Raw genomic sequence first — 26,044 nt, 5'->3', positions numbered from 1 at the left:
CTTTGGCCTCAATTTTTATTGATTTTAACCTCTTTCCCTTATTTTATTTGCTGTCTTTCTGGTTCCTAATTTTTATATTTTAATTGTTCTATTGTCTGGCTTAAACACTTTTTCCTTAATTTTTTTCTACCTTAGTTTTGTCTTGTTTACTTGTTTTATTATGAAAGTCATGGTTTCTGTTATAACCTTCTAATCTCTCTCTCTTTTTTAACTTCTTATTCTGCTTTTTTATATACTTAATTTCTCTTACTTTATTGTAAAATTTCTCTCCTTTTCTTTTTCTCTGTGACGTTCAAATTTTATTTAATGGGCAGGTGGCAAGGGGGAGCATCCTTGTGGGGAGAGGGTAGGAGAAACTCAGAGACTTCTCTCCAGATATGGTTGTGAAGATAAAAGAGCTTTATGTTCATGAAAACCTATGAACAGGGAGGGGCACCTTTGTAGCACCTTACAAAATTATGTTCATTTCATCATCGTCAACATTTTTGCCTCTGTTGGAGATGATTCAAATTTATCTTTTGACTCCGTAGTAATTATTTACATCTGTACATGGATTTTTTTTCTAATTTGTGCTGTTTTGTTTTTAATGCATTTAATTATTATAGAAACTCCCAGGATTACTTCCTCATCCCCGGAAGTATTTCTTATCTAGAACTTTCTTTCTGGTCATTGGCAGTCAAGACCACGTCTGTGGTTATATTAGTTTCCTGCAGCTGCCATAACGAAGTACCACATATTGGGTGGCATTAAAACAATAGAAATTTATTTTCTCACAGTTCTGGAGGCTAGAAGTCCTAGATCAAGATGTTGGCTGGGCCGTGTTCTTTCTAAAGGCTCCAGGGGAGAGTCCTTTGCCTCTTCTAGCTTCTGGTGTTTGCTGGCAACCCTTGGTGGTCCTTGGTTCACACCAGTCCCTGCCTCCATTTTCACATGGCTGTCTTCTCCCTGTGTGTCTTCACAGAGCCTTCCTTTTGTGCTTGTCTGTCTCTGTGACCAAACTTCCCTTTCTTATAAGGACAGCAGTCTTATTGGATTAGGACCCACCCACCCTAATGATCTCATTTTGACCTGATTACATCTGTAAACACCCTTTTCCAAAAAAAAGATCACATTCCCAGGTACTGGGGGTTAGGACTTCAACATAACTTTTTGGGGTACACGATTCAACCTATAACAAAGTGGAAGTAGAAAGATGGGTATTTGTGCAGGGTTAGCTGTACACATACCCACAGAGGAAATAGGTGGCTGCTGCATGCCTGAATTCTGGGACACCGAGAAAGGGTTCCAGGGCTTCTCACCCCGCACTTCCCCTACCTGCTGGATGATGCAAAGTTGAGGTGAGACAATCCCAGACTCTGCCTTCATTCTCACTCCATCCTCCTCTGCCATACCCAATCTGTCACCAACCTAGTCATTTCCCTAGCAGTTCACCCTTTCTTTCCTGTGTCTGTTACAACTGCCTGAATCCAGATCACTAACGCCCTCCTTTCTTGCTGGACTGTTGTCGGATCCTAACTGCTCACCCCTGACCCCTTTAGGTCAGCCTCCGTCTGGCCACCACAATGGAATTGTTTCTGTCTCTTATTTAAAACCCAAATAGCTCTGTTTGCCTCTAAGAGAAAGTCGGAATTCCTTGGCATGGCCTGACCTTTGTCTTTCATATGCCTCATCTTCCATCAATCCCCTCCTCATCCCTTCTACTCTGGCAGTGCAAATCTAAACCTGGTGCCTTTGCACATGCTCTCTTGGCATGGAGCCCCTTTCTCTAGCTCGTCTGTCTGAAGACTTCTATTCATCCTTCAAAACCAAGTTCAACATCAACCTTCCCACATGGTGCTGCACACCACCCCCAACCCAAGTTGCTCTTTCTCTGATTTATTTGATTATAGTAGATCATGTGGCCTCTGAAGGCAGGGCCTTTATCTAATTCATCTCTCTATCTCCAGGGCCTAACACTCAATAAATGTTTGTGTAGTCAAAAGCAATAGATAAAGCAAATGTAATATATATATATATATATGTATGTATGTACATATATGTGTATATATGTGTATGTATATGTATGTACATATATATGTGTATATATGTGCATGTACATATATGTGTGTATATATATATGTACGTATATATATGTAAATACACACACAATGGAATATTATTCAACCTTTAAAAAGAAGGAAATCCCATCATTTGTGACAACACTGTGAAACTGGAGGACATTATGCTAAGTGAAATAAATCAGACAGAAAAAGACAGATACTGCATGGTATCACTTATATGTGGAGTCTGAAAAAAAAAAGGTGGAACTCATAAAAACAGAGTAGATAAGTGGTTTCCAGAGGCTGGAAGGTGGAGGAAATAGGGAGAACTTGGTAAAAGGGTAAAATTTTCATTTATAAGACAGATAAGATCTGAGGATCTAAGGTGTAACATGGTGACTATAACTGTTAACTCTGTATTGTATAATTGAAATTTGCTAAGAGAGTAGAACTTCAAAGTTCTCAACAACAACAAAAAAAGAATATGAGGTGATAGACATATTAATTAACTTGATGGAGAATCTTTTCACAATGTGTATGCATATCAAATCATTACACGGTACCATTTAAGTATCTTACAATTTTATTTGTCAATTATACCTCTATAAAAAAATTTTAAAAAATGCTGGTGCGTTAAAGCAGATATCCTTGGAAGAAGTAGCACAGAAACTATGTGTTCATGCCTTATGTCTGTGGTTCCTCACAGACAGCTGAGCCTGTCTGGATGGGGCGAGTGTAGAAAGACTCTGAGGGCATCTGAGCCTAAGGGTGTGGAGACAGAAGGTGGTGGGGGAGGAAGTTATCTTTAATTCTTCCTGGAAGCGGGAATAATATGGGGGGGCTTGTCTCTGTCAGATGAACTTTTGCTGTAACTTCCCAGAATGATGACTCAAAGCTGGTCACTGTGTTCCTGTCTGGGATTTGGAGGGTAAGGTAAGGACTTGGAAGGGATTCAGGGGGCACTTAGTTAAATTGGGTTGAGATGTGTCCATTCTCCATCCTCCATCTTGGCAGTGATGCCACTGGAAAGCAGCTCCACTGTGATCCAATAGCCTGCGAAGAACAGAGATCAATTATACCTTTTCTTTTCCACTTTAATTATTTTTCTGTAAACTATGTCTTTTAGAAATGAACTATCAATCTTGTCCACACTGGAAGAAAGACTGCAGGAACAACTTTGTTTCTGTATTCTGGGACTTGCTGTCCAAAAGGGTAAGTACCACAAGTGAAATTCTAGAATCTTGGAGACCAAAGAGCTTAAGAGGTCATCCAGTAAGTGGTTGGTTTTAACACACTTTGGGTCACAGATCCTTTTAGAAACAGAAGTTTAGTATTCTTTCCTCAGAAAAATGTTCATAAACACATGCCAGAATATTTTCATGTGTAATTTGTGGGCATTCATGGAAGGTTGCTGGGCTCTATTTGAAGACTTCTTGCTCTTACCCATTTTTTGGCTTTGGTTGCCTGGCATCTCTGGGTTTTTTAAGTCCTCTGATCCAGGCATTGGCCAATCTTAGGTTCCTGGGACAGTCTTAATAATCTACATTTGCAGACAGTTTACTGTGTGCCAGGCACAGTCCTCAGGTCTTTACATGGATTAAAATCTTTCATCCTCACCAGAACCCTATGAAGTAGGCACCATGAGTATCACATCCATTTTATAGGTGACAAAATGGAGGTGCAGGTAAATAAGCCTTCTACTAAATGTACACAGTAAGTGGCAGATCTAGGTGTTTATCCAAATTGTCTGACTCCAGATCCAGAATCCAGGCTGGGAAATACCATCCTCCCCGCTATTTCTGACCTCACTCTAAGCTGCCTTTTGTGCCTATTTATTTTTCTTGTAAGTTGCTTATTTGTAAGTGGACTAGGGGGAAAAAAGGGAAAGAAAGGAAGAAGGAAAAGAAATGAATGGAAAACACGGGAGAAAATGAAACTACACTACTTAGAATTCTCCAAAATTAAACTCAGACATCAGAGGAGCTGGGCGAAGTGAGAACTCACGTATGTTAAGTGCATATTCATGACAAGTCCTGGGCCAGTTGTGTCACCTGTGTCATTTTGTTTAGTCATCACAACAGGCGGCACGAGAAGGTACAAATGTCCGTGTTCCAGGTGAGGAAACTTAAGAGGTTAAGTGACTCACTCAAAGTCAATGGGCTAGTGAGTAGCAGAGCTGAGTGCCTCACCTATCTTAAGGAGATTCAGGTAAACCCTAATATGGTTTACCTGAATGCATTCCTTTAACAAATATTTGTAGAGTACCTACTATGTGCTGTGAAAATCAGAGGCACTGCAGAGTTTTTGGTTGTCGTTGTTTGTTTGCTTTTTCTGAGAATAGTTTCTATTTATGTTATCACTCTATGATCTGTTTGGTGGCAGTGCTGTTGCTGAAAACGTTGAAAGCCAAGTCACATTTTGTATGTGTCAAGCACCTACTTGTGTTCCTCACACTATCCTTGGGACCAGGAACACAGGAAAATGAAGGAAGGCGCTCTACCATTGTGAGCTCCCCTGGGACTGCACCTTTATCTTGGCCAAGTTCTCATAGGTAGATGAATGTAAATGGACTTCTTTCATCCGACTTGATCTTTTCTTTTTCTGACACCAGAGGCAGTGCTGCTTGGTGGTTTGGATCCCCCCTGCCTCCTCCACCCCCCATCTCATTTCCTTGCTTCCAAGTGATGTGACCTTGGGGCAAACTGACCCAAGATTTACTCTGCGGGGGCTGCTGAGACTTACATAGGGCAGGGTTAGTGCTTGGCACCCATTCTGTTGGGTTAGCACTTGTGATTGATAGTAATCGGACCTCTGTCCTCTGCCCATCACCCCCAGGAGAAAGACCGACACCGCACAGGATTTTCACAATTCCCTTTCAAATTGTTCAGTAGTGTTTTATCTCCTGCGGAGTAAAGACCAGATTCCTTGGCAAAGCATTCATGGCCCTCTATGAACTAACTAATCTACCCAGCTTCAGCATCCACTGAAGTTTTCCCCCAAACATCACTCCTCTAGCAAGCTCCTGGGCCTTTTGGTTTGCGTCTGCCTCGACCTCTACCAGGCAGAATCCGATTCATCCTTCATGACTTGGCTTCTGTTGTCCTGGGTTCTTCCATACTCTCCATCGCAGAGTATTTGGACTTCTTGCCTCCCCTTTCCCTCCTTGCCTCTTCTCCATGCGTGGATTCTCCCTGGGCGCCCACTCTGTGCCGTGCCCTAGGTGTGAGTGTCCAGCACTGCAGTGGTGAGCGGGACAGCCAGGCTCACAGCTCTCACAGAACTCTCAGTACCGGTGGCTAACCCCACGTTAAGCTCGACCTCACAATGCGGTATAGTTGTATAATGTGTGAAGGAGACCTGAGCTAGTCCCAGGAGTCTGGATGGGCCTCCTGGAGGAAACAAGTATATGGCTTAATTTTGTTCATCTTGTTTTCCCCAGTGCCTAGGGAAGATTCCAGCAGAATAAAACCCCTTACTCAAAAATATCCACTCATCCATTCCCCATTTCTCTTTATGCCTTTGCAGGCTTCAGTGTCACCATCTCTCCACAGTTTCATTTTTCTTGGCATTTTCTTTTTTCATTTCTTTTACTCCTTAAGTGTCTACTCTGCTCCCACTAAATGAAATGTGCAGTGTCTACAGTGAATGGCCCTAAGAAAGCACTTTTACCTTCCTCCTTCCATGATTATGTTGCTCTTACTCATCTGGACATCCACCTTTTTTTTTTTCTTTCTTTTTTTTGGCCACACTGCGCGGCATGTAGGATCTTAATTCCCTGACCAGGGATCGAACCCACACCCACTGCATTGGAAGCACTGAGTCTTAACCCCTGGACTGCCAGGGAGGCCCCTGGACTTCCACCTTCTGAACCACCAATTTAGCAGCGATGATGTTGAACTTCATTGTTCAGACACAGATTGGAGCAACTGCTTCCAGAAAACTCTCATGGGAAGCATAATCCCTCCAATGGCTTGGGATGAAAATTACACAGATCTGGCCTGACCAAGCTAGAGCCATACAGGCCGTTCCTCCTTCACCAGATGATGCTAAGAGCTGTTTGGGAAGGAACTGCTGGGGCGTGGCACTTAAGTTTGCATGCTGAGGAATGGTGTTTTTGTTTTTAAGTTTGCAGAAAATGCCTGTGGTGTGGTCCAGGTGGTGCTCAATGGATCCATCAGTAACGCCTTTAATAGAAACAGGTACTAATTTCTTTGCATCCTATTTGTAAGGGTTAGCACAGTCTCCTATTGGCTACTTCATCTTTAGAAGAACATGCTTTTCATGTTGAAGGTCAGTACTGAATCCGGGCTAAAAAAGGTAAAATGTTTGTATTCTATGGAGAGGTTTGTTTTTCTAAGTCAACACTTTTGTCTGGTTTCTCCATTGTTTAAAATCCTCCAAAAGTCCTAATGGTCTTTGCACGTGTCCAGCTCCTCCTCTTGGCTTTACAACGCCTGCTATAATCTTCTCAGCTCTCTCTCCCATGACACTCCATCCTGCCCATTTTCCACCTTTGTTCACACTGCTCCCCCATATGACTTGGCCCCTCCTTCCTTCTGACTGTCTAAAGTCTAACCATCCATGAAGATCTGCCCGACTCCTCTCTCCTCCCTGGATGGTATGAATTCCAAGTCAGCAGTAAGTCTACTATTGGGAACAGCAGGAGCTCTGCTGGGCGTTTGACCTTCATTACCTTTTTGCAGACAGAGTCAGCGGTTTATTATAGTGGTTAAAAGCGGGGACTCCAGAAGTCATGACATCTTACCTATGTGACCTTAGCAGGGCCCCTGTAGTATGTATGTACCTGAGGAGGTGATGGTGATATGAAGATTAACTGGGATAATGTATGAAAAATGCTGAGCCGTGTGCCTGACAGAGAAAGTGCTGGATGAGTATCAGTTATTGTCCTCTCCTTTGTTTTTTATTTTTTTATTAATTTTTAAAAATTACTTCATTTATTTTTGACTGTGTTGGGTCTTCGTTGCTGCATGAGCTTTCCCTAGTTGCAGTGAGCGGGGGGCTACTCTTCGTTGTGGTGCACGTGCTTCTCATTGCAGTGGCTTCTCTTGTTGCGGAGCACGGGCTCTAGGCATGCAGCCTTCAGTAGTAGTGGAACGCAGGCTCAGTAGTAGTGGCATGCGGGCTCAGTAGCTGTGGCTTGCGGGCTCTAGAGTGCAGGCTCAGTAGTTGTGGCACACGGGCTTAGTTGCTCCACGGCATGTAGGATCTTCCCGGACCAGGGCTCGAACCCGTGTCCCCTGCATTGGCAGGCAGATTCTTAACCACTGTGCTACTAGGGAAATCCCATATTTTAAATTAATTTTTATTACAGTATAGTTGCTTTACAATGTTGTGTTAGTTTCTGCTGTACAGCAAAGTGAATCAGTTATACATATAAATATACCCACTCTTTTTTAGATTTCCTTCCCATTTAGGTCACCACAGAGCACTGAGTAGAGTTCCCTGTGTTATACAGTAGGTTCTCATCAGTTATCTATTTTATACATAGTAGTGTATGTATGTCAGTTCCAATCTCCCAGTTCGTCCCACCCCACCTTCCCCCACTTGGTAACCATAAGTTTGTTCTCTACTTCTGTGACTTTATTTTGGCTTTGCAAATAAGTTTATCTGTACCATTTTTCTAGATTCTACATCCACTCCTTTAACCACTGACTCTGGTCACACTCATGCCTTCCTTCTGTAACCCCCTTCCGTACTTACAGTTTTTACCACGTTGATTACCTTTCCAGTCTCTCTTCTTCAGTCTTTCCCTGGATAAGTCTGATTGAGAGGAGGGAGCATATATTAATGTGCCTCAGGCACTCCACGTGCTCCAAATTAATTTTCCTTCTCTCTTCTTTTAATGTTTAATTCCACCAAGAAGCATTGGTCCTTCTGTCTTCTTCTGACCCCAACCTTGTAGGCTTTTGGGTACAAGTGTTAACATTCCAGAATTTTGTAATCTGATATTAGGGTACTTGTAACAGGAGTGGTAGAGACTGATGGGGAGAGTTTAAGGCTGGGGTTAGAGCAGGACATCGGGGTCTTTCAACTATGTGCTTCTCAAACTCAGAGAGTGAGTAAGTCACTTGGCGATTGTTCGGCTGCGGGTTCTGATTCAGCAGGTGGTGGTGGGCAGAGATTCTGCAGGTCTAATGAGCTCATTACGTTGGTCTAAGGCTCACTCTTGGAATAGCAAGTAGTTAAAGAATCAGCATCAATGTACAGATTAAGAATCTTCTTTTAAGAATCTTACTCATTTAGGGTCACACTGAATGAGTAAAGATGCCTGATTTTAATGCAAATCATGGATCACATCTAAAGGGTAAGCTCTAACCAATGGCACCCCACCTGCTGGCTTTCCACAGGGGCTGTCCATGCCTGAAAAATTTAGTCTGGGGTTAACAATGTTCTTTGTCTCTTCCATCTTAGCACTTTTGGACGTGTGGAAGTCCATAACTTGAATCCAATGAAGGTTCATACGCTACAGGCTTGGGTGATCCATGACCTTGGAAAATTTCCCAGGTATATGTTACTACCTTGTACCCATATATTCTCAGGGTTATTTCAGGAATCAGTCCATGAAAGAATCCACAGTCACAGAAATGCATTGAGAAAGGACTGGCTCAGGAAATGAATGGGGCCTTACTCTACATTTATCCCATTCCAACAGTCCCTTAATTTTATTTCCATGGTAGGTATCTACCTAGTTCACACCTTTGGCTCCCTTGCTGACCTGTGAGCTCTTAGAAGCTACCTCTGCTTCACCTCTTTACCCCAGGGCTTTGACCAGGGCCTGCTACCTGGAGGAAACCAAGAGACTCAGGAAATGTTTGTGAGCTCTTGTTATTTTAACACTTTCTTCTTTTTTTCCCAGTGACTCATGCTCGGGTTCCTCCATAAATGATCTGAGATGGATTATAAAGCAAAGGAATATCAAATTTACTTGCCAGGATAACTACAGGTAATTGATGTCTTCTTGAAGAAGAAATGGCTGTCTTGCTATCCACAGGCATCTTAACTTGGGCCTTGATGGTGATCTGGGTGGTGACCTATGGTGAACTCTGCTCTTCCCCCAGCTCAGCCCAGAAGGTGTTTCCAGCCAGTTGCCTTCTGCTGTCCACCTTCCCTCCTCTTCCTCTTCCTTCCACACCTGACTCAAGCAGTTATTTTCCTGTAAAGCTGACCCAAACTTTGAGGGCATCTTTCCTGTTTTCCCACATGAGAGGCCTGACCCAGAACTCCTAGCTTTCAGAGGAGTAGAAGCATGTTTTGCCATATGCAAAGGATTTATAAAATCCTTGTGACTTGGCATAATTTTGCAGGTGAGGTTTCTTTAGTTGGGTCTCAGTGTAGATGCCTAACACTTGGTAAGTTGCCAAATGGCAGTTTACCAAGCTTTATCATTTTCCAATGAAAAAATGTAAAATTAAAAAAAAAATTACTGACCAGTAATACATGTTTATTGGAGAAAAGTTTAAATTACAGATAGGTATATATTTTTAAACTCACCTGCAACTCTGTTATCAAAACTGGGACCCCTCTCCCCTCACTATTTTTAAGAAGTTGTGGCCAATACTTAATACAGACAGGGATCTTTGCTAAAAGCATCTTTGGAAATTTTCCCATATGTGATAGCTTGGAACAAGACAGATGCAGAGAGAAAACTTTTCTTAAAGAATGTAGAAGCTGAGTCTATCCACCTCATTACAAATAGCTCAGTTTCGTTTCTTTTTATGGCTGAGTAATATTCCATTGTATATATGTGCCACATCTTCTTTATCCATTCATCCGATGATGGACACTTAGGTTGTTTCCATCTCCGGACTATTGTGAATAGAGCTGCAATGAACATTTTGGTACATGTCTCTTTTTGAATTATGGTTTTCTCAGGGTATATGCCTAGTAGTGGGATTGACCTAGAGTCTGTCATACAGAGTGAAGTAAGTCAGAAAGAGAAAGACAAATACCGTATGCTAACACATATATATGGAATTAAAAAAAAAATGTCATGAAGAACCTAGGGGTAAAACGGGAATAAAGACACAGACCTACTTGAGAATGGACTTGAGGATATGGGGAGGGGGAAGGGTAAGCTGTGACAAAGCGAAAGAGAGGCATGGACATATATACACTACCAAACGTAAGGTAGATAGATAGTGGGAAGCAGCCGCAGAGCACAGGGAGATCAGCTCGGTGCTTTGTGACCGCCTGGAGGGGTGGGATGGGGAGGGTGGGAGGGAGGGAGATGCATGAGGGAAGGGATGTGGGAACAGATGTATATGTATGACTGATTCACTTTGTTATAAAGCAGAAACTAATAAAAAAAATAAAAATAAAAAAGAATGTAGAAGCTGAAATGTTAGGATACTTTTCCCATCACTTCCCTATCACCTCCCTTTCCCACCAACCATGTCAGAAAAACAGAAGGACAGATTCAAAGAACATTCACTGAGGCCTTTGTCTCTCAAATGACCTGAATTCCCCGTCAGTCAGCTGGCTTCTCTCTGGAAACTGCCAGAAAATAACAGAAGCCTTATACAGCAGTTAGATGGGAAAACAAACACAACAAAGGAACAACTATAAAAGAAACATGGCAAATATCTGACCAGGTTAAGTTACTCAAAGATACTTTGCATTGAGAAAATGGGATGCTAAAACCTAGGACAAGATTGGGAAATGTAGATGAGTCATCCCCAACACTCTTTTATCTCTTTTCTTACATTAAGCATTCCCCATTTTTTAATGAATGGCCCAAACTGAAGGCTCTGGGTAAGCTCATTCATTCTCCACCTCGGAAGAATAATTAAGCATACCTTCCCACCTGGACTTGTATAGTGGCCCACCTAGGAAGAAGTGATTTGTAAGCCAGCACCTGTCACTCAGACCACCAGCTCATGTGACCTTAAACTTGGGGATCATATTTGAAATCACTGTTGTTTTTCTCCAACCATGAGGTCATGATATACTCGGCATGCCTCCTTGAATTACCAGGAGCCCTTGTTGTGTCTGAGAGTTCTGTGGCTTTGCAAGCTGCTTGTCTCTAGGGGAGCCCAAAGTGAATGTCATGGATATAGATGTAGACTGTAGTTTAAATCACTCCATCCCAAACATACTTTCCAATTTAGCCAAATTTGTCCCGCTGTTTCAGTGTGATTTTTTTAATAAGCAAACAGAATTGTAATTACATTTACATGGATTAGACCTTCTACTGATTCTATTACCTTTTAATAAATCCCACTACTCAGAGACAAGCACGATTAACATATGGCTGTATATCCTTAAAGTCATTTTTTCCATACTCACACACAGATTTTCTTTTTTTTTTTTTTCTTTTTAAAATTTTTGTCTGCATTGGGTCTTCATTGCTGTGCACGGGCTCTCTCTTTGCGTGGGCTTCTCACTGTGGTGGTTTCTCTTGTTGCAGAGCATGGGCTCTAGGCATGCGGGCTTCAGTAGTTGTGGTTCATGGGCTCTAGAGCGTAGGCTCAGTAGTTGTGGCACACGGGCTTAGTTGCTCTGTGGTGTGTAGGATGTTCCCGGACCAGGGATCAAACCCGTGTCCCCTGCATTGATGGGCGGATTCCCAACCATTGCGCCACAAGGGATGTCCCCAGAATTTCTTAAGATATGTTTTAACCAGTGGAGTTAAAAGACTACTTTTAACTACTTTTAGTCAGAATGTTTTTTCTGGCTAGTGTGCCCTAGTGGCATATTAAAAAACCCTAAAGGTGCATTTCTCCTTTTATGTTACTTCAAGGTACTCTGTGTCTATCCTCAATGTGTTATCCAACATATCACAAGTGTGTCCATTTTACTGGAACATTGAATGTGGATATTTATATATTATTGGAAAGAGATTATCTTAACAGCACAATTGCTGCTCCTTTACCAAAATTGACTTCCCAATAAATGAGAAACTAATTAAGAAGTGTCTTCCTAGTCTCTTCATTTACTGTAAAGCAAAGGTGGCTTCAAAAATCCTAAATAGTCCTCTAAAGATTCCTTTTCTGAAGCATTATTTCCTTAAGGAAGAAGATACTTTTCCCTCCTAGAATGTATTCATGTGGGGAATCTCAGATCACTGTATTGGTGAGGATGGCTTGACTCTCTACTTAGAGCCACTCTACCCAACTGGTCATGACAGTTGGCTAGAGATGAGCCTGAGATAGCCTATCCTAGAAATCCAGTGGTACTGGTAGCTGCTTCTAAGGCTCTCGCTTTCTTTCTTGACTCACATTTAGCAAAATCAGATTCAGCTGCAATTTAAGGAACCACTTACCCTGCTCTCCACCCCTCTCCTCCATGTGCTAACCACTCCCATTGGACCCTGTTGCTTTGTTATTTGATTTTTATGAAAGCAAGAGTCATTCACCTGCTAATACTTATCTAGGATTCTTTCTGTGCCAAGGATTGTGGTCCTTTTGCTGATGGCCGCCAGCCATCTCCCAGAGAGTCTATGACCTCTTGCTGCCTGACGCTTAGACCCAACACTTCCTCAGGAAGTTTTTGAAGAGAAAGCAAATCCTCAACAGAAAATATGGAGGTCCCTCCTCTTAGGTTGCTGCTTCTGCTGCTTCCTGACTATCAGCTGACATTCATAGCATGTATCTGTGACTTGTGTGAGCCAGACATTTTCATCTCCACATATTATCATCAAACACCAGTTATTTATTTCTATGTCTTTACAAGTGAAATGAAGCTAAATTGGGCTGTACTTTCAGTCATTCACTCTTGGACTTGACCTTTCTCCTTGTTGTCACTGCAGGAAAGAGACTTGTGTGGATGCTAAGTTGTCCATGCGTAGTTTTGTCGTTAACAAAGGGGCTTCTTTCATTGGTGAGTTGACCATAGGTGTATTGTACTGCCTCTTGATCTCCTTTTTTCCTTTCTCGTCATAGCTCTGTCAAGTTTCTTCAGTGTGTGAAAAAGCCTGAGGATTCATCTTGCAGATGAGCCAGTCTGCGTGGTTGAGGCCCTGCAGTATACATGAAAATGCACGACTCAGGCTGGTGGAAAGCTAAGGATTCAGGGGAATTCTCTGTCATAATATCAACACTGGAGATGGGAGCCTTTTTCTCTAAAGTCTTAAAATAACTTATGTTATTGGCATAGTTTTTATTTTTATTTCGATCTCCAAATAGTCAAGAAAAATTAATTATTGTATAAAATTAGAGTGTAAATTTTATATTATTTCATTTTAACTTTCATATTATGCTTTATGTTATTAATATGTTGGTAACATCCTTTCCATTGAAGAATGACCACTCCGAGCCTCTCTTATTGGCAGGTCAAGAAAAGTAAATGCCCAGACTTTTCAGAAAAGGTTACATTTCCAAATGAATGACCTTGTCTTAGGATATATTTTTGTACCCTTCCTACAGATACACTATAAATGCCATGGTTATGGGTCATGTTGGGAAAAATATTCTGTAGGATATAAGTTATCCACATCTTGGTGCTTTACCTCTAATCCTTCCGATAGCCCTACGAGGTTGATATTATTATCCCCCATTTGTCAAATGAGAAAAAGGAAGTTCAGAGAGTTTATATACTTTTCCCAAAATCATACATTTAGTTCAAGGTAGAGAATGAATTTGAACTCAGCTTTATTCAACTCCAAAATTCATGTGCTCTCTCTTTCTAGACTGATAAAACCAGATGGACAGCCCTTATGTTCTCTTCCAATAAATGCATGTTGGATTAAATTAAATACAATAGAATCTGAAATGTGATTTTCTGGATGACTTCAAAACAGATACTTTTTTTGACCTCTTCCTCTTCCTTCTCCTCCTCATTCTCAGTGTCTTATTTATGTAGGAGGCAGTTAAAATATATATATTTGTTCTTGATGTGACAATTTATTTCTCACTTGAATTTTTCTTGATTAGTCTTGCTTGGGGATTATCACTTTTACTACTCTTTCAAAGAACCAACCTTTAACTTTGTTGATTTTCTCTTTCTACTTATTTGGGTTTTGCTTTTCTCTTTATTATTAGAGATATAGATATTCCTTCTAATCTCTTTGGGTTTCTTTATTCAGCTTCTTAAGATGGAAGTTTAGATCATTGATTTTTCAGTATATTTTCTTTTCTTTTTTTTTTTTTTTTTGCGGTACGCGGACCTCTCACTGTTGTGGCCTCTCCCATTGCGGAGCACAGGCTCCGGACGCGCAGGCTCAGCGGCCATGGCTCATGGGCCCAGCCACTCCATGGCATGTGGGATCTTCCCGGACCGGGGCACGAACCCGTGTCCCCTGCATCGGCAGACAGACTCGCAAACACTGCGCCACCAGGGAAGCCCTTTCTTTTCTTATATGTACATTTTAGCACTATAAATTTTTCTCTGAGTGCTGCTTTAGCTGCAGCTCTTAAAATTTTTGCATATGTCTCTTTTCATTATCATTTAGTTAAAAATATTTTCTGATTTAATTGTTATTTCAAAATGTGTTGCTTAATTTTTAACATCTGGAGATTTTCTAGTTTTTTTGGTTAAAACATAGAGGCATTGAGTGAAAAATTAATAAGCTAATTTGAGAATCCTTCAGGAAACCCACTAGGTTTGTTGAAAACAGCATAAATTTTGGAGTCAGACATTTCTGGGTTCATATTTTGGCATCATTCTGTGATCTAGAATGAAGTACCTAACCTCTCTGAAATTCAGCTTCTTTGTCACTTAAATAAGGATTATAAACTTACCCTCATCAAAATGTGGTAAGAACTGAAAAAGATGACAAAAATTGACAGTCTAGCATAGCGTCTCATATGTAAGAAATCATTCAACAAAGGTTGGCTTCTTTCTTCCTGCCCCTGGTTGACAATCCTGTTTCCTTTAGCAGCCCTTACAACTACAGCCTGTTCTCCACTTAGGCACATCCTTGTGGGATGTAGTCTTGGATGGACATGAGAATGGATGCTAGGGTCCAGTTCTGATTAAGGTTCAGGCTTGCCTCCTCCCAACCTGCAGAATGTCTTCAGAAATAGCTCCCTGTTAATCCACTGGGTAACCTGGCTGTTTTCTTCTCAAGACTCTGCCTTATTGTTGGGGTTGCTTGCTGAGTTCTGGATCCTTTAACGTACCTTCCTGTTCACCAGGATACCCCATGAAGTGGCTCCCTGGGTTAGGAAAATTTTGTTCTTTATGTCCCCTTTCAAAGATGAAATGGATTTAGTAAAAATCAATTTGCAAGAATCTTCCCCCAAGAAGACTCATTTAAGTGTTTAAGGTCAAAGCTGGTGGAGACCAAAGAGGACGCTGGTCCCAAGGCTTCACATGATGCTGCAGAGAGCCCTGAGGAGCCCTGGAGGTGGCTGGGGGCTGAGGTGCTATTTTCTTCTTGCAACACCTTTGTATCTTCATTACCATGATGTTTCATCCCTGCCTCCGCTCTCTCTGTAGTTCCAATTTTGCACCTTTGCCATTGACCATGCACCTCTAGTCCTAAGGACTTTCTGGCATATCTAAATAGATAAGGACATATCTAAATAGATCCTCCATATCCCTCTTCTTATAAGTGGCATCTCTACTGAATTATTGATTGCTTATGAACCTCATATTTTACTCATAAACCTGCTATGCCCTGTCTCCCCACTTTATTCTTGTTTGCTCTAGGAAATCCTCTTACTATGCCAACTTGTACCCACCATCATACTCACGCAAAGGCTGAGTATGGGAATGACCCAGAACCTAATTTCCCTTTTCCAACTCCTAAAGGCTCTCTATTTTCCTTCTGTAATGGTTTATGACTTTATAATATTTGAGGCACACTTTCAAATACAGTTCTGATACTTGAAAGGATACACATACATACATATGTGTGTATAAGTGTGTGTATGTGTACACACACTTTTGTGTTACAAGAAACACTGTCTCTCAATCCACAGTGATGCTGCATTCAGTGGGTCTTTCTTTAGCCCCATGTCACTGATTATGTTGACCTGTTTCATGCCACATCTGCATCTCTCATATACCTGGCAGACAAAGCCAAGTATATATCGAATATTTTGGCAAAACACATTCTTTCTTTGGCTTGACAGTTTTCTGTGCATTTTAGCTCTTGTTGGAAACAAGCTCAACCCAGAACTGCACACTCCCCTATGGAAGGGATGCAGCAGGAGCCACATTGACTTACTTCCTGGCATCCCATTCCTCCTGAGAACAACTCCTAAGACTGTGACTTGAGCATCTCAGGTAGAATCTGTATTGCACAGGATGACTCTGTTTTTGTGGGTTTTTAAAAGGCAAGTACTTATGTATATAGATAAATGTTCAGTATGGCAAATTAAAATTGTATGAAGTAAAATGTTAAAGTAAACCTAGTATAACTTTAAGAGACATTTTATAAATGTAATGTTAACCTAACATTTTTCTCACAGTTTTTTAAAAATAATGAAGCAATTTATTTTTACTACATGAGTCATCATTTTAATATGTGTTTTTTATCAGTCCATCAGGGAGTCAGTTGCTACCCCGAGAGGCAGTGGTTGGCTGGCCCTCAGATCACACACACAAAGCACAGAAGGGTTGGAATTGGTCCCTGACAACATTTGTCCTTGAACTTGATTCACATGGGTTCACATTGCTTTTTTCATCCTTTAATCAAAGTGCAAACAACACAAGGTAGTGGGATTAAGAGACAAGTGACCCAGTGAGCAAGTTCATTAACATCTGTGAATCTTCAGTTTGGAATATATTTATAACAGATATAAATGAGTTATATTGTAAAAATAATAAATGAGTAATAAAGGACTTTGTGGAATCATTGTTTTAACAACACTTGTGTCTGCAAATACTGCTTGACCTCACTTATATGTGGAATCTAAGAAAGTCAAATTTATATCAATAGTAACAGCAAGTAGAATGGTGGTTACCAGGGCCTGGTGGGTGGGGGAAACTGGGAGATGCTGGTCAAAGCATCTGAAGTTTGTGAAGTTTTGGTTATGAGATGAATAAGCTCTGGAGACCTAGTGTACAACATGGTGATGAAGGTTAACAATAATGTGTTGTGTATTTGAAATTTTCTAAGAGAGTAGATCCCAAGTTTTTTCACCACACACACACACACACACACACACACACACACACACGTAACTATGTGAGATGATGAATATGTTAATTAGCTTGTGATAATCATTTCATAATGTATACATATACCAAAACATCACACTGTATACCTCAAATATATATTTGTTTGTCCATCATACCTCAATGAAGCTGGGAAAAAACCTGCAACAGTTATCTATGGGTTTGGAGGAAGAATTAAACAAGCTGGAGATGGACTTCCAAAGGCAACACATCCTCTCACCTATCCCACCACAAGGTCAAGTGAGTTGGGCAGCTGGAAGAGAGGATGGATCATCATCCTGGGTATGTCTCCTGAGTGGGGGAGGCGGGAATAGGTGCCCAGAGGAGTCCAAACTCACAGTCTGTTGAAGACCTGAAAACCCTCACTCATTCCTCTTTGCCCTCGGAGACATCAAAGAAGAAATAGTGCTGTTTGCTTTCCAGCAAGAATCTCAGCTTGGAGAATCACATGATGACACACCTTTTTTCTGTTAAGAAAACTCACTTGAGGGCTTCCCTGGTGGCGTAGTGGTTGAGAGTCCGCCTGCCGATGCAGGGGACAGGGGTTCGTGCCCTGGTCCGCGAAGATCCCACATGCCGTGGAGCGGCTGGGCCCGTGAGCCATGGCCGCTGAGCCTGCACGTCCGGAGCCTGTGCTCCGCAAGGGGAGAGGCCACAATGGTGAGAGGCCCGTGTACCGCAAAAAAAAAAAACTCACTTGAGACCTTCCAAGAGTCTATGTGATGACATAGTGAAATTTGTGATTCTTAATAAGGGATGTAAGTGTGAAACAACATTTAAAATCTTGATACACCATGCAGACTTGCAGAGAAGAGAAAACTAACACGTGTTGTACACATGTATCAACCAGTGACTTCACCTGCAACAGCTGAATACAACTCTGGTTGGAAGTACATTTTCTAGGGAATCTCAGAGGCTGACAGGTTCTCTGGGAGGGCAGGAGAACAGTTTGGAAGCCACTTAGTCAAGAGCAGCATCCCAAATGACTCCACAAACCGGTCAGGTAGAGGAGTCGTTCTTGCCCTAAGGGCACTCAGTTGTCGCTTTGTCACTGTCAGACATGGCCATTGTTGTTTCTGGGAGTAGAAATAACTGAAGTGAATGGCACATGCTGGAAGCACACGGAGCATGGCACCTGCCTCCCAGGTCTGCTAACCTCACGTTGACGGTCTTACAGATCTGTCTGATCGCTAGGGCCTGACACATGTAAAATGCTTAGAACAGAGCTCAGTTTCTCTACCTGTAAAATGGGGGTGATAATTGTGCCCATCTCTTTGGGTTGTTTAAGCTTTAAGTGAGAAAATAGATGTACAGTTCTCAGAATAGTGCATAACACATAGAGCACCATCAAGGTTAGTTTTTTAAATTCAAAAAAATGTTAGAACCTGTTTTTATTCTGGAGGAAATTGCTTGACGAGCCTACTTGGTTTGGAAGCTGAGACCCTGTGACCCAGTGGGCAATGGAGAAGAGGGTAGGGAATGGCCCTCTTGCCAATCAGCAGGGTCAGCCACACTCTCTCTCATCCTAGGTGAGTTTTGAATCATCCTAGACGGTTAATACTTGCCCACTTGAGAGGACTGGACCAGGGATCCTCCTAAGACCTTTCACTAAGAGCTGGCTTCCATTGCAATCTGGATATTGACAAAAGGTATCAACATGACCACTGCCCCCCAAACATCAATCTAAGAGCTATAATTTTCATTCTTCAAGCCCACCCAGTGTTCAACAACCCCCGCCGTCATTGCCAATCCAAGCCCCTGCTCTCCCGGCCACCCACTACTCTGGTGGCTGTAAAGGTGGGCAGCTCTCCTTGCTAGAATAAAATCAGAAGACAAAAGTGCTGGAAGAAAAAAAATGTGCTGGAAGGACAAGTTCCCTCCCAGTGAATATTGTACTGAAAGGGCATTGGAAAAGGGTAAGACTGGGAAGAAATAAGGTAGCTAATTGGAGCCTTTCGTGCAAGAACAAATCTCCCTTTGTGAAATCTCCCAGTTCAGTTCCACAGAGCTGCCTTCCAGGGAACTTCCTGGAATGGGTAGAATAATCAGATCCAAGTTGACTGCTGGAGGGAGAAAAGCGCCTTGGGAACCACTAGGTCTCAGGTCACCCTTAGCTGCTGGGAGTCTTTGACTTTGGCCCCGGGCCACAGAAGTCACGAGGTTCTGCACGCACAGCTTGGCTCTTGTTGCGGAGCACGGGCTCTAGGTGCGCAGGCTTCAGTAGTTGCAGCACGTGGGCTCAGTATATGTGGCTCACGGGCTTCAGAGCGCAGGCTCAGTAGTTGTGGCGCACGGGCTTAGCTGTTCCGTGGCATGTGGGATCTTCCTGGACCAGGGATCAAACCTGTGTTGCCTGCATTGGCAGGTGGATTCTTAACCACTGCACCACCAGGGAAGTCCGTCTATTATTTTCTACTTTTTCTTTTTCAATGAATAGTATTCCCCAACCCCACCCCACCCCCATTTTAAAATAGGAACATAGTTTTCCGGCCACAGAATGAAGACAAGTGAAGAAAGTGATGAGTTTGACTGAAATCAGCTCAGGGCTTTGTGACCACCTAGAGGGGTGGGATAGGGAGGGTGGGAGGGAGATGCAAGAGGGAGGAGATATGGGGACATATGTATACGTATAGCTGATTCCTTTCGTTATACAGCAGAAACTAACACAGCATTGTAAAGCAATTATACTCTAATAAAGATGTTAAAAAATAATAATATTTAATATATATTAAAGTGTAATAACCATAAAAAAAAGAAAAGAGCGGGAAAGTGCTGAGACAGCACGGGAGGAACTGGGACAGCTACTCTGACAAATGAAATATATGGCATTCATGGAATTAATTTAGTCCTAGTGCTGAAGGCAGGGCCCTAGAATGGTTGCTTTTTATTCTAAAGGCATAGATTGGGACCAATTCTGGCCCTCCCTGGGATACAGAGATCAATTAGATTGAGTCCTCATCTTGAAGAACTCATAGTCTAGAGGGGACAAATAAAAGGAAAAATTGGTTCATTGATTCAGTCATTCATTGATTCATTCATCAAGCTTTATTAAGCCCCCATTATTTACCAGTCAAACCACTACGACCCCTCAGCTCTCCATCCATACCTCCAAGACACGGTTTATAGTAATGGTCTGTTTACATGTGTTTCCTCTACCACCTCTAAGCTTTTAGAAGACAGACACTCTGTCTTTTTCATTACTTTAATCCCAGTAACATAGTACTTATTGGTTGAAACAAGTATAACATATTAAAAACCAAAATTAAATCATAAAAGATGAAATAAAAGAGGTTCTAAAATCAATACAAACAGCAGCAAATTGACCCAACTGTACATCTTATTGATAACTCAACCACCCAAGCGTAAGGGATTAATTCAAGTTTTGTTTGAACATAACATCCTGACTGTGCACTATTATTGGAGTATATTCTAAGGATGTAAATAACCACAAATAAATCTTGAACTTTAAAAAAAATATTTTAAAATATTGACTAATGTTTTGGCCACGCTGTGCAGCATGTGAGATCTTAGTTCCCTGACCAGGGATGGAACTCGTGCTCCCTGCATTGGAAGCAGGGAGTCTTAACCACTGGACCACCAGGGAAGTCCCTAAATCGTGAACTTTAATCAATAAGTTTGTATTGACATATATCATGTTTTGTAGGTCAGACGAAATATCACAAAGAATGAATATATAAAGTGGTAAAGATAAAGAAAAAGATAAAGAAAACACTCTGGTGTTGGATTTGAATTGATGGGATCACTGTGAACTCATACATATATGCAGATGCAAAATTGTTTAGCTACCTTGTAATTTTGCCATATTTATTTTAATTTCTCTGAGGTCCTAATTCAACAACATATGTTGAACGCTTACTACATTCCAGACCCTATACTGAGAAGTTTACATGAAATATTTCATTTAATTTTCACCACTGCACTTTGTGGTTTGTACAACTATTATTAAAAAGGTGAGAAATTTGCCCATGATAATGGCAGAGTTAGGTGTGGTCTGACCCCAAATTTTGTTTATAATCACAGAGATGAGTAAGACAGGTCATAATTTAGCTCTGTCTTAAAGCACTGTATTCATTTGTAACAATAAACTTGATCTGACTACTGAAATAAATAAGTTTCACAGGGGAACGCCTTTGGAATCACCTAATTCATCAATAAAAGTATTTGTGCTCATTTGGCATAGAGTATATTCTAAGGGGGCCAGGAAGAAAAACCCGGGGTTTTAGACCCAGCTCTGCCAATCCCAGCTCTGTGACCCTGTGCAAGTACACCAGACCTCTCTGGGTCACTCTTTCCTCTTTTCTAAATTGAAGGAGCTGGAGGACACAAGGAGTCAAGACTCAAATGTGTGCAGGGGTCAACAGGTAACACAAATGAGTAAAATGCCCCCATGACTTGTGGTGACCTCTATGGTGGTGGTGGTGACCTCTCACCTCCAGCCCAATGTTGCCAGGCAGGAGTTCAGGCCTGAGGTCACCTGATCTTCCAATTCCTCAAGAGAAGCCAGGAATCCAGACTTATGTGACATTTTCCAAATCTTAAATTAATAATTAAAAAATAAAACTTGTATCAGAAAAACAAACCAACCAAGCAACCCGTATGTAGCCTTCAGGCCAACACCTTAGAAATTTTTGGATCAGATAAACTCTGAAGTCTCTTCAAGGGTATTCTTTATAGAAAACGAAATGGTCCCTTCAGGCACGGAGCAGATGTTCCATGCTTTAAGTTGTGATGCTCAAAGCTGATTGATTGCCTGGTTGATCTCAGAACTTTTCAAGGTTACATTGGGATAGTGGACAAGTCCTGGTACCTTTTTGCACCACTATCTTCTTACCATAGAATGAAGAGGCTGAAAGTCTCTAGGGAAGGGGGAATAAAGCTAATATCCACTGAGCACCTCTTCTATGTCAGGGATGTCCAAGAATCATACCATTTGTATTAGGTGGGATTCTCCAGAGAAACAGACTATCAAAATATACATGGAGAGAGAGAGAGAGAGAGAGAGAGAGAGACTGAGATTTATTTTAAGGAATTGGCTTATGTAATTGTGAAGGTTAGCAAGTCCAAAACCTGCAGGGTGGGCCAGCAGACTGGAGACCCAGGAGAGCTAATGGTACAGTTCAAGTTTGAAGGTCACCTTCTGGCAGAATTCCCTCTTGTTCAGGGAAGGTCAGGCTTTGTTCTACTCAGGCCTTCAACTTCTTGGATGAGGCTCACCCACATTATAAAGGGTAATCTGCTTTAGTTAAACTCCACTGATTTAAATGTTAATATCATTTAAAAAAAAAAAAAACAGTCTCTCAGAAACATCAAGAATAATATTTGACCAAAATTCTGGATAAGGTGACCCAGCTAGGTTGACACATAAAGTTAGCTATCATACCATTTAGTTTTCACCATGATCCAATGAAGTCAATTACTAACTCCATTTTACAGATGAGGAAGCTCTGAGAAATTAAATGACTTATACAAAAAACAATTAGGGGCAGAGCTGTCATTCAAACCTGTCTGTCTGACTTCAAAATTCATCTCTTCCCACAGTTCTATCATGATTCTAGATACTAATGCTACTATTTGATAAAGGTAAGATCTAAGGTTGATAGATTTCAGGATCAAGGGAGCTGACTATGGAACCCAGAGGTCCTATTTGGACACCCAGGGAGCACTCCACAAGGGAATATTATCATTCAAGTTACCTTTACATGGACTACATCATCAATCCTCCTTCCTTGGGTCAGGCAAGTCAGGGCCTAATGAACCAGGGAATCATTTTTGCGACTTGGGTCTTTTTCAAGTTTTTCTTACATTCTATCCTACAAATATTTCCTGGGCATTTTCTGCATACCAGGCATAATTCTTGAGGGCTGTGAATACAGAGATGTGTGAGACATATCTTTGGCATCAAGCTGCTGTGGGTGTGTTAGGGAATAAAGCAAATGCAGTGTTGTGAATGGAGCACGGTGGGGAGCCAGAGAAGAGGAACCTGTTTGTCAGTCCCTCCAACTCTGGGGTCCTGACCTTTCCCTTGATTTCATATCCTTGGAGCCTAGCATAATGCTTACATAGAGTAGGGGTTCAATAAATGCCTACTGAATGGCTGCATGGATGAAGGAGTAAGCAGAAATGATATATTTACATGTCTGTACCTTTGTACCTCTCATGTCTGTACACAGTTATCTCCTGAAGGACGGGAGAAGTAGCTAAAAATGTGGGCTCACGACTTAGACCATCTGACTTTAAAGTCCAGCCACCCCTCTTACTGACCCAGGCTCAGTGTCTTTAACTGTGAAATAGTGCTAAAAATAGCACTTACCATGGTGTCCCTGTGAGGATCAAAGGAAGTAATGAAATGACAGTGCTCAGTGGAACCCCCAGCTCAGAGTAAATGATTTGTAAACAGTGACTATTTTATTGTCATAGTCAGTATTAATTTCTGTCTTCCTGGCACACAGCAGGACTCAGTAAGCAATTGTTGGTGATAAATGTGTGAATGAATTATCTTATCTTGGACCATTGGGAGCAGGGAGGCAGGCAGATCCTCCCTTTCTTCTTCTCTCTGGGTTGTTTCATCTCAGCTCACAGTTATGTCCCCTTTAAGTGCCTTGCCAGTCCTTGAAACTTTGGAGACCAGGGCAGTAGAATATGGTGGTTTGTGAGGATACAGGCCCAGTAAACTTTCAGTGATCCTTTTCCTCATTACTTTTCACCTAATCCCTAAATTATTGGCATCTCCAATGAGTTGAGAGTGGATGAGGAATTAGCATTCTTCAAAGCTATGATTCTCACCCTCCCTAGTAATCGCAGTCTACCTTAAGCTGTTCTCTAATGAACACTCTTATGACTTCCTTGAAATCCATGAATATCACTAATTCCCCAAAGTCCTTGCTATACTCTCGTTTGTTCCAAGACCAGGGAAAATTGGAAACACTGTTTAAAGGGATCAACTCTCCAGGCTTCCCACCTCTGTCGTCTCCTTTGTTACACCATGTCCAAATAGATCAGACAGTGCCACTCTGGACGTGACTTGGTATGCAGTCACCGTACTGGCCAGACTCATAATTTGAAAAGTGTCAGTTTATCTTTACATCTCACCCTTTATTTTAGCTTGGCAGAAACTCATAAACAACTGGAAAAGTTTACATAAAAATATGTCCCCATTTCAATTAATCTTTAGGTAACCTTGTTTGAATTCAGTCAAAATTTTTTGCCTGAGAGATGTAATAAAATATACTTATTTGAGCCAAAAAGCCCCAAAATAAATGGATTTGGAGAGAATTAATAATATATTCTATATTATCAATAATAGACTATATTTTATATTAATAATAACATAGAATATTATTAATATAATATATGCTATATTGGTGAGGCTATATAACAATACACTATTAATATAATTATTAATAATATATATCTAAAATATTTTGCCTACATTTTGTCCTTTTAGTCTTAGAGTGACAATATATTGAATTTTCTCTCTGAATCGAATACTAAATATAGTCAGCTAAAAATGTATTCTAAATAAACATGTGGCAAAGAAAAACTAATGGATACAATTTTTGGATGACAAATTATAGATTGGACTGATAAAGAATATCAGGGCATTTAGGGTGTGGTCCCAAACTCTCAAGTCCAGGCTTTGTTCTTCTTGATGTCTGAGGTGTCTTTATCAAAGACTCAGTGCTGGGAAAACTTAATGTTCTTTTTGTCATGTAAGCAGGAATGTCATGTCATGTAATGAGGTCATCAGGAAGTACCTAAAAGTCCTCTTTTCTAGCTTCAAAATGCAAATGATTCAGAAAACACTTGGGCTATTTCAGTACTAGAGAATTAATGACAACTGAGCATATCCCAAATTTTGAAATTTAGAACTTGCTCTTCAACTTCTGTTGGATAGACACATTTTATTTTTGTAGGTCTTGGGTTTTTCAGAGAATAGAGAGAAGATTTTGGGGTTACATGTAATATAAAAATTATAGCAAATGTTTATTGAAATATTTGATAAAATGAATATTTATTTATATAAGGTTGATACATAATTTTTATAACTTTGTATCTAATTACAAAACAAAATTTGGGAAATATGCTAAAAAGAGGAAGAAGAAAATAAAAATCACTTCTAATTCCATCACTCAGAGATAATCACCATTTTCATATTTTTGGTGTAATGCCAAGCTTAATCCCTGGTAAAAAGTAGGTCCTAAGAAAGTATTAGTTCATTGCCTATGTCCTCAAGTCTTTATTATTATGAATGCACATATTTACATATATTTAAAATTGCAATCAAAGCATGTGAACTGTTCTGTAATCTGTTAACATATACCTCAAAATTACAAGCCGGAATAAGTCTTCTGTTTCAAAACAGTGCCCTTGGAAGTACTTTCATGACTTAAAACAAGTTGGTGGATGATCTTTGAACCAGCCTAAGGCATATCTGTGTTGTCGGTCAGGTTATCCCTGGGAAATAGACTCGGAAGGAGAAGGAGATTTGAGAGTAGAAAATTTATCCGGGTGCTCTTGGGATCAACCCTCCAGGAAAGGAAGCAAAAGAAGCAGGCTTGGGCAAAAGGAGAAACGAAGCTGCAATGCAGCCCCAGCAAAGGCCTCAGCTGATCCCAAAGGGAGTCAGGATGGTCCTTCAGGTGGTCTGTCCTGGAGGCAAGGTCTGGAACATTGAACAGCCATCAGAGGTAGGTTGTCGTGACTTTGGGTCTCCTCATCAGGAGCAATTCTGAAGGGGGCTCAGCTGAGAACCAATAGCTGCCAGCATGGTTAGCAGCTGGGGAGGTGAATAATGAGTGTCTGGGGCCTGCAGGGGATCTGAGAGCCTACTGGGCTGTGCCACATATGCCAAGGATGTTGTAGGTCCATCTTAGCTATTATTTCTTTGGATGTTCTATTTA

The 26,044-nt window shown here is 41.2% G+C and overlaps 1 protein-coding gene across 1 annotated transcript in view; it reads left to right on the top strand.

Moving 5' to 3' along the window:
* Positions 1–13,430, top strand: part of CD38 (CD38 molecule) — a gene marked incomplete at its 5' end in the record, with an annotated part of 37,854 nt that extends 24,424 nt beyond the window's left edge. Inside the window, 5 exons of the mRNA XM_081225109.1 lie at positions 3,166–3,251; positions 6,165–6,238; positions 8,472–8,564; positions 8,917–9,003; positions 12,941–13,430. Of these exons, the coding sequence (XP_081081235.1) occupies positions 3,166–3,251; positions 6,165–6,238; positions 8,472–8,564; positions 8,917–9,003; positions 12,941–12,995 (395 nt within the window). The 3' untranslated portion in view covers positions 12,996–13,430. The remainder of the gene's footprint in view (positions 1–3,165; positions 3,252–6,164; positions 6,239–8,471; positions 8,565–8,916; positions 9,004–12,940) is intronic.
* Between the last annotated feature and the right edge of the window lie 12,614 nt (positions 13,431–26,044).

This window comes from Mesoplodon bidens, assembly GCF_964165515.1.
Source record: "Mesoplodon bidens genome assembly, chromosome: 1".
Classification (NCBI taxonomy): Eukaryota; Metazoa; Chordata; class Mammalia; order Artiodactyla; family Ziphiidae; genus Mesoplodon; species Mesoplodon bidens.
The sequence above is the reverse complement of the archived record's forward strand: the minus strand, read 5'-3'. Positions and strand labels throughout refer to the sequence as shown.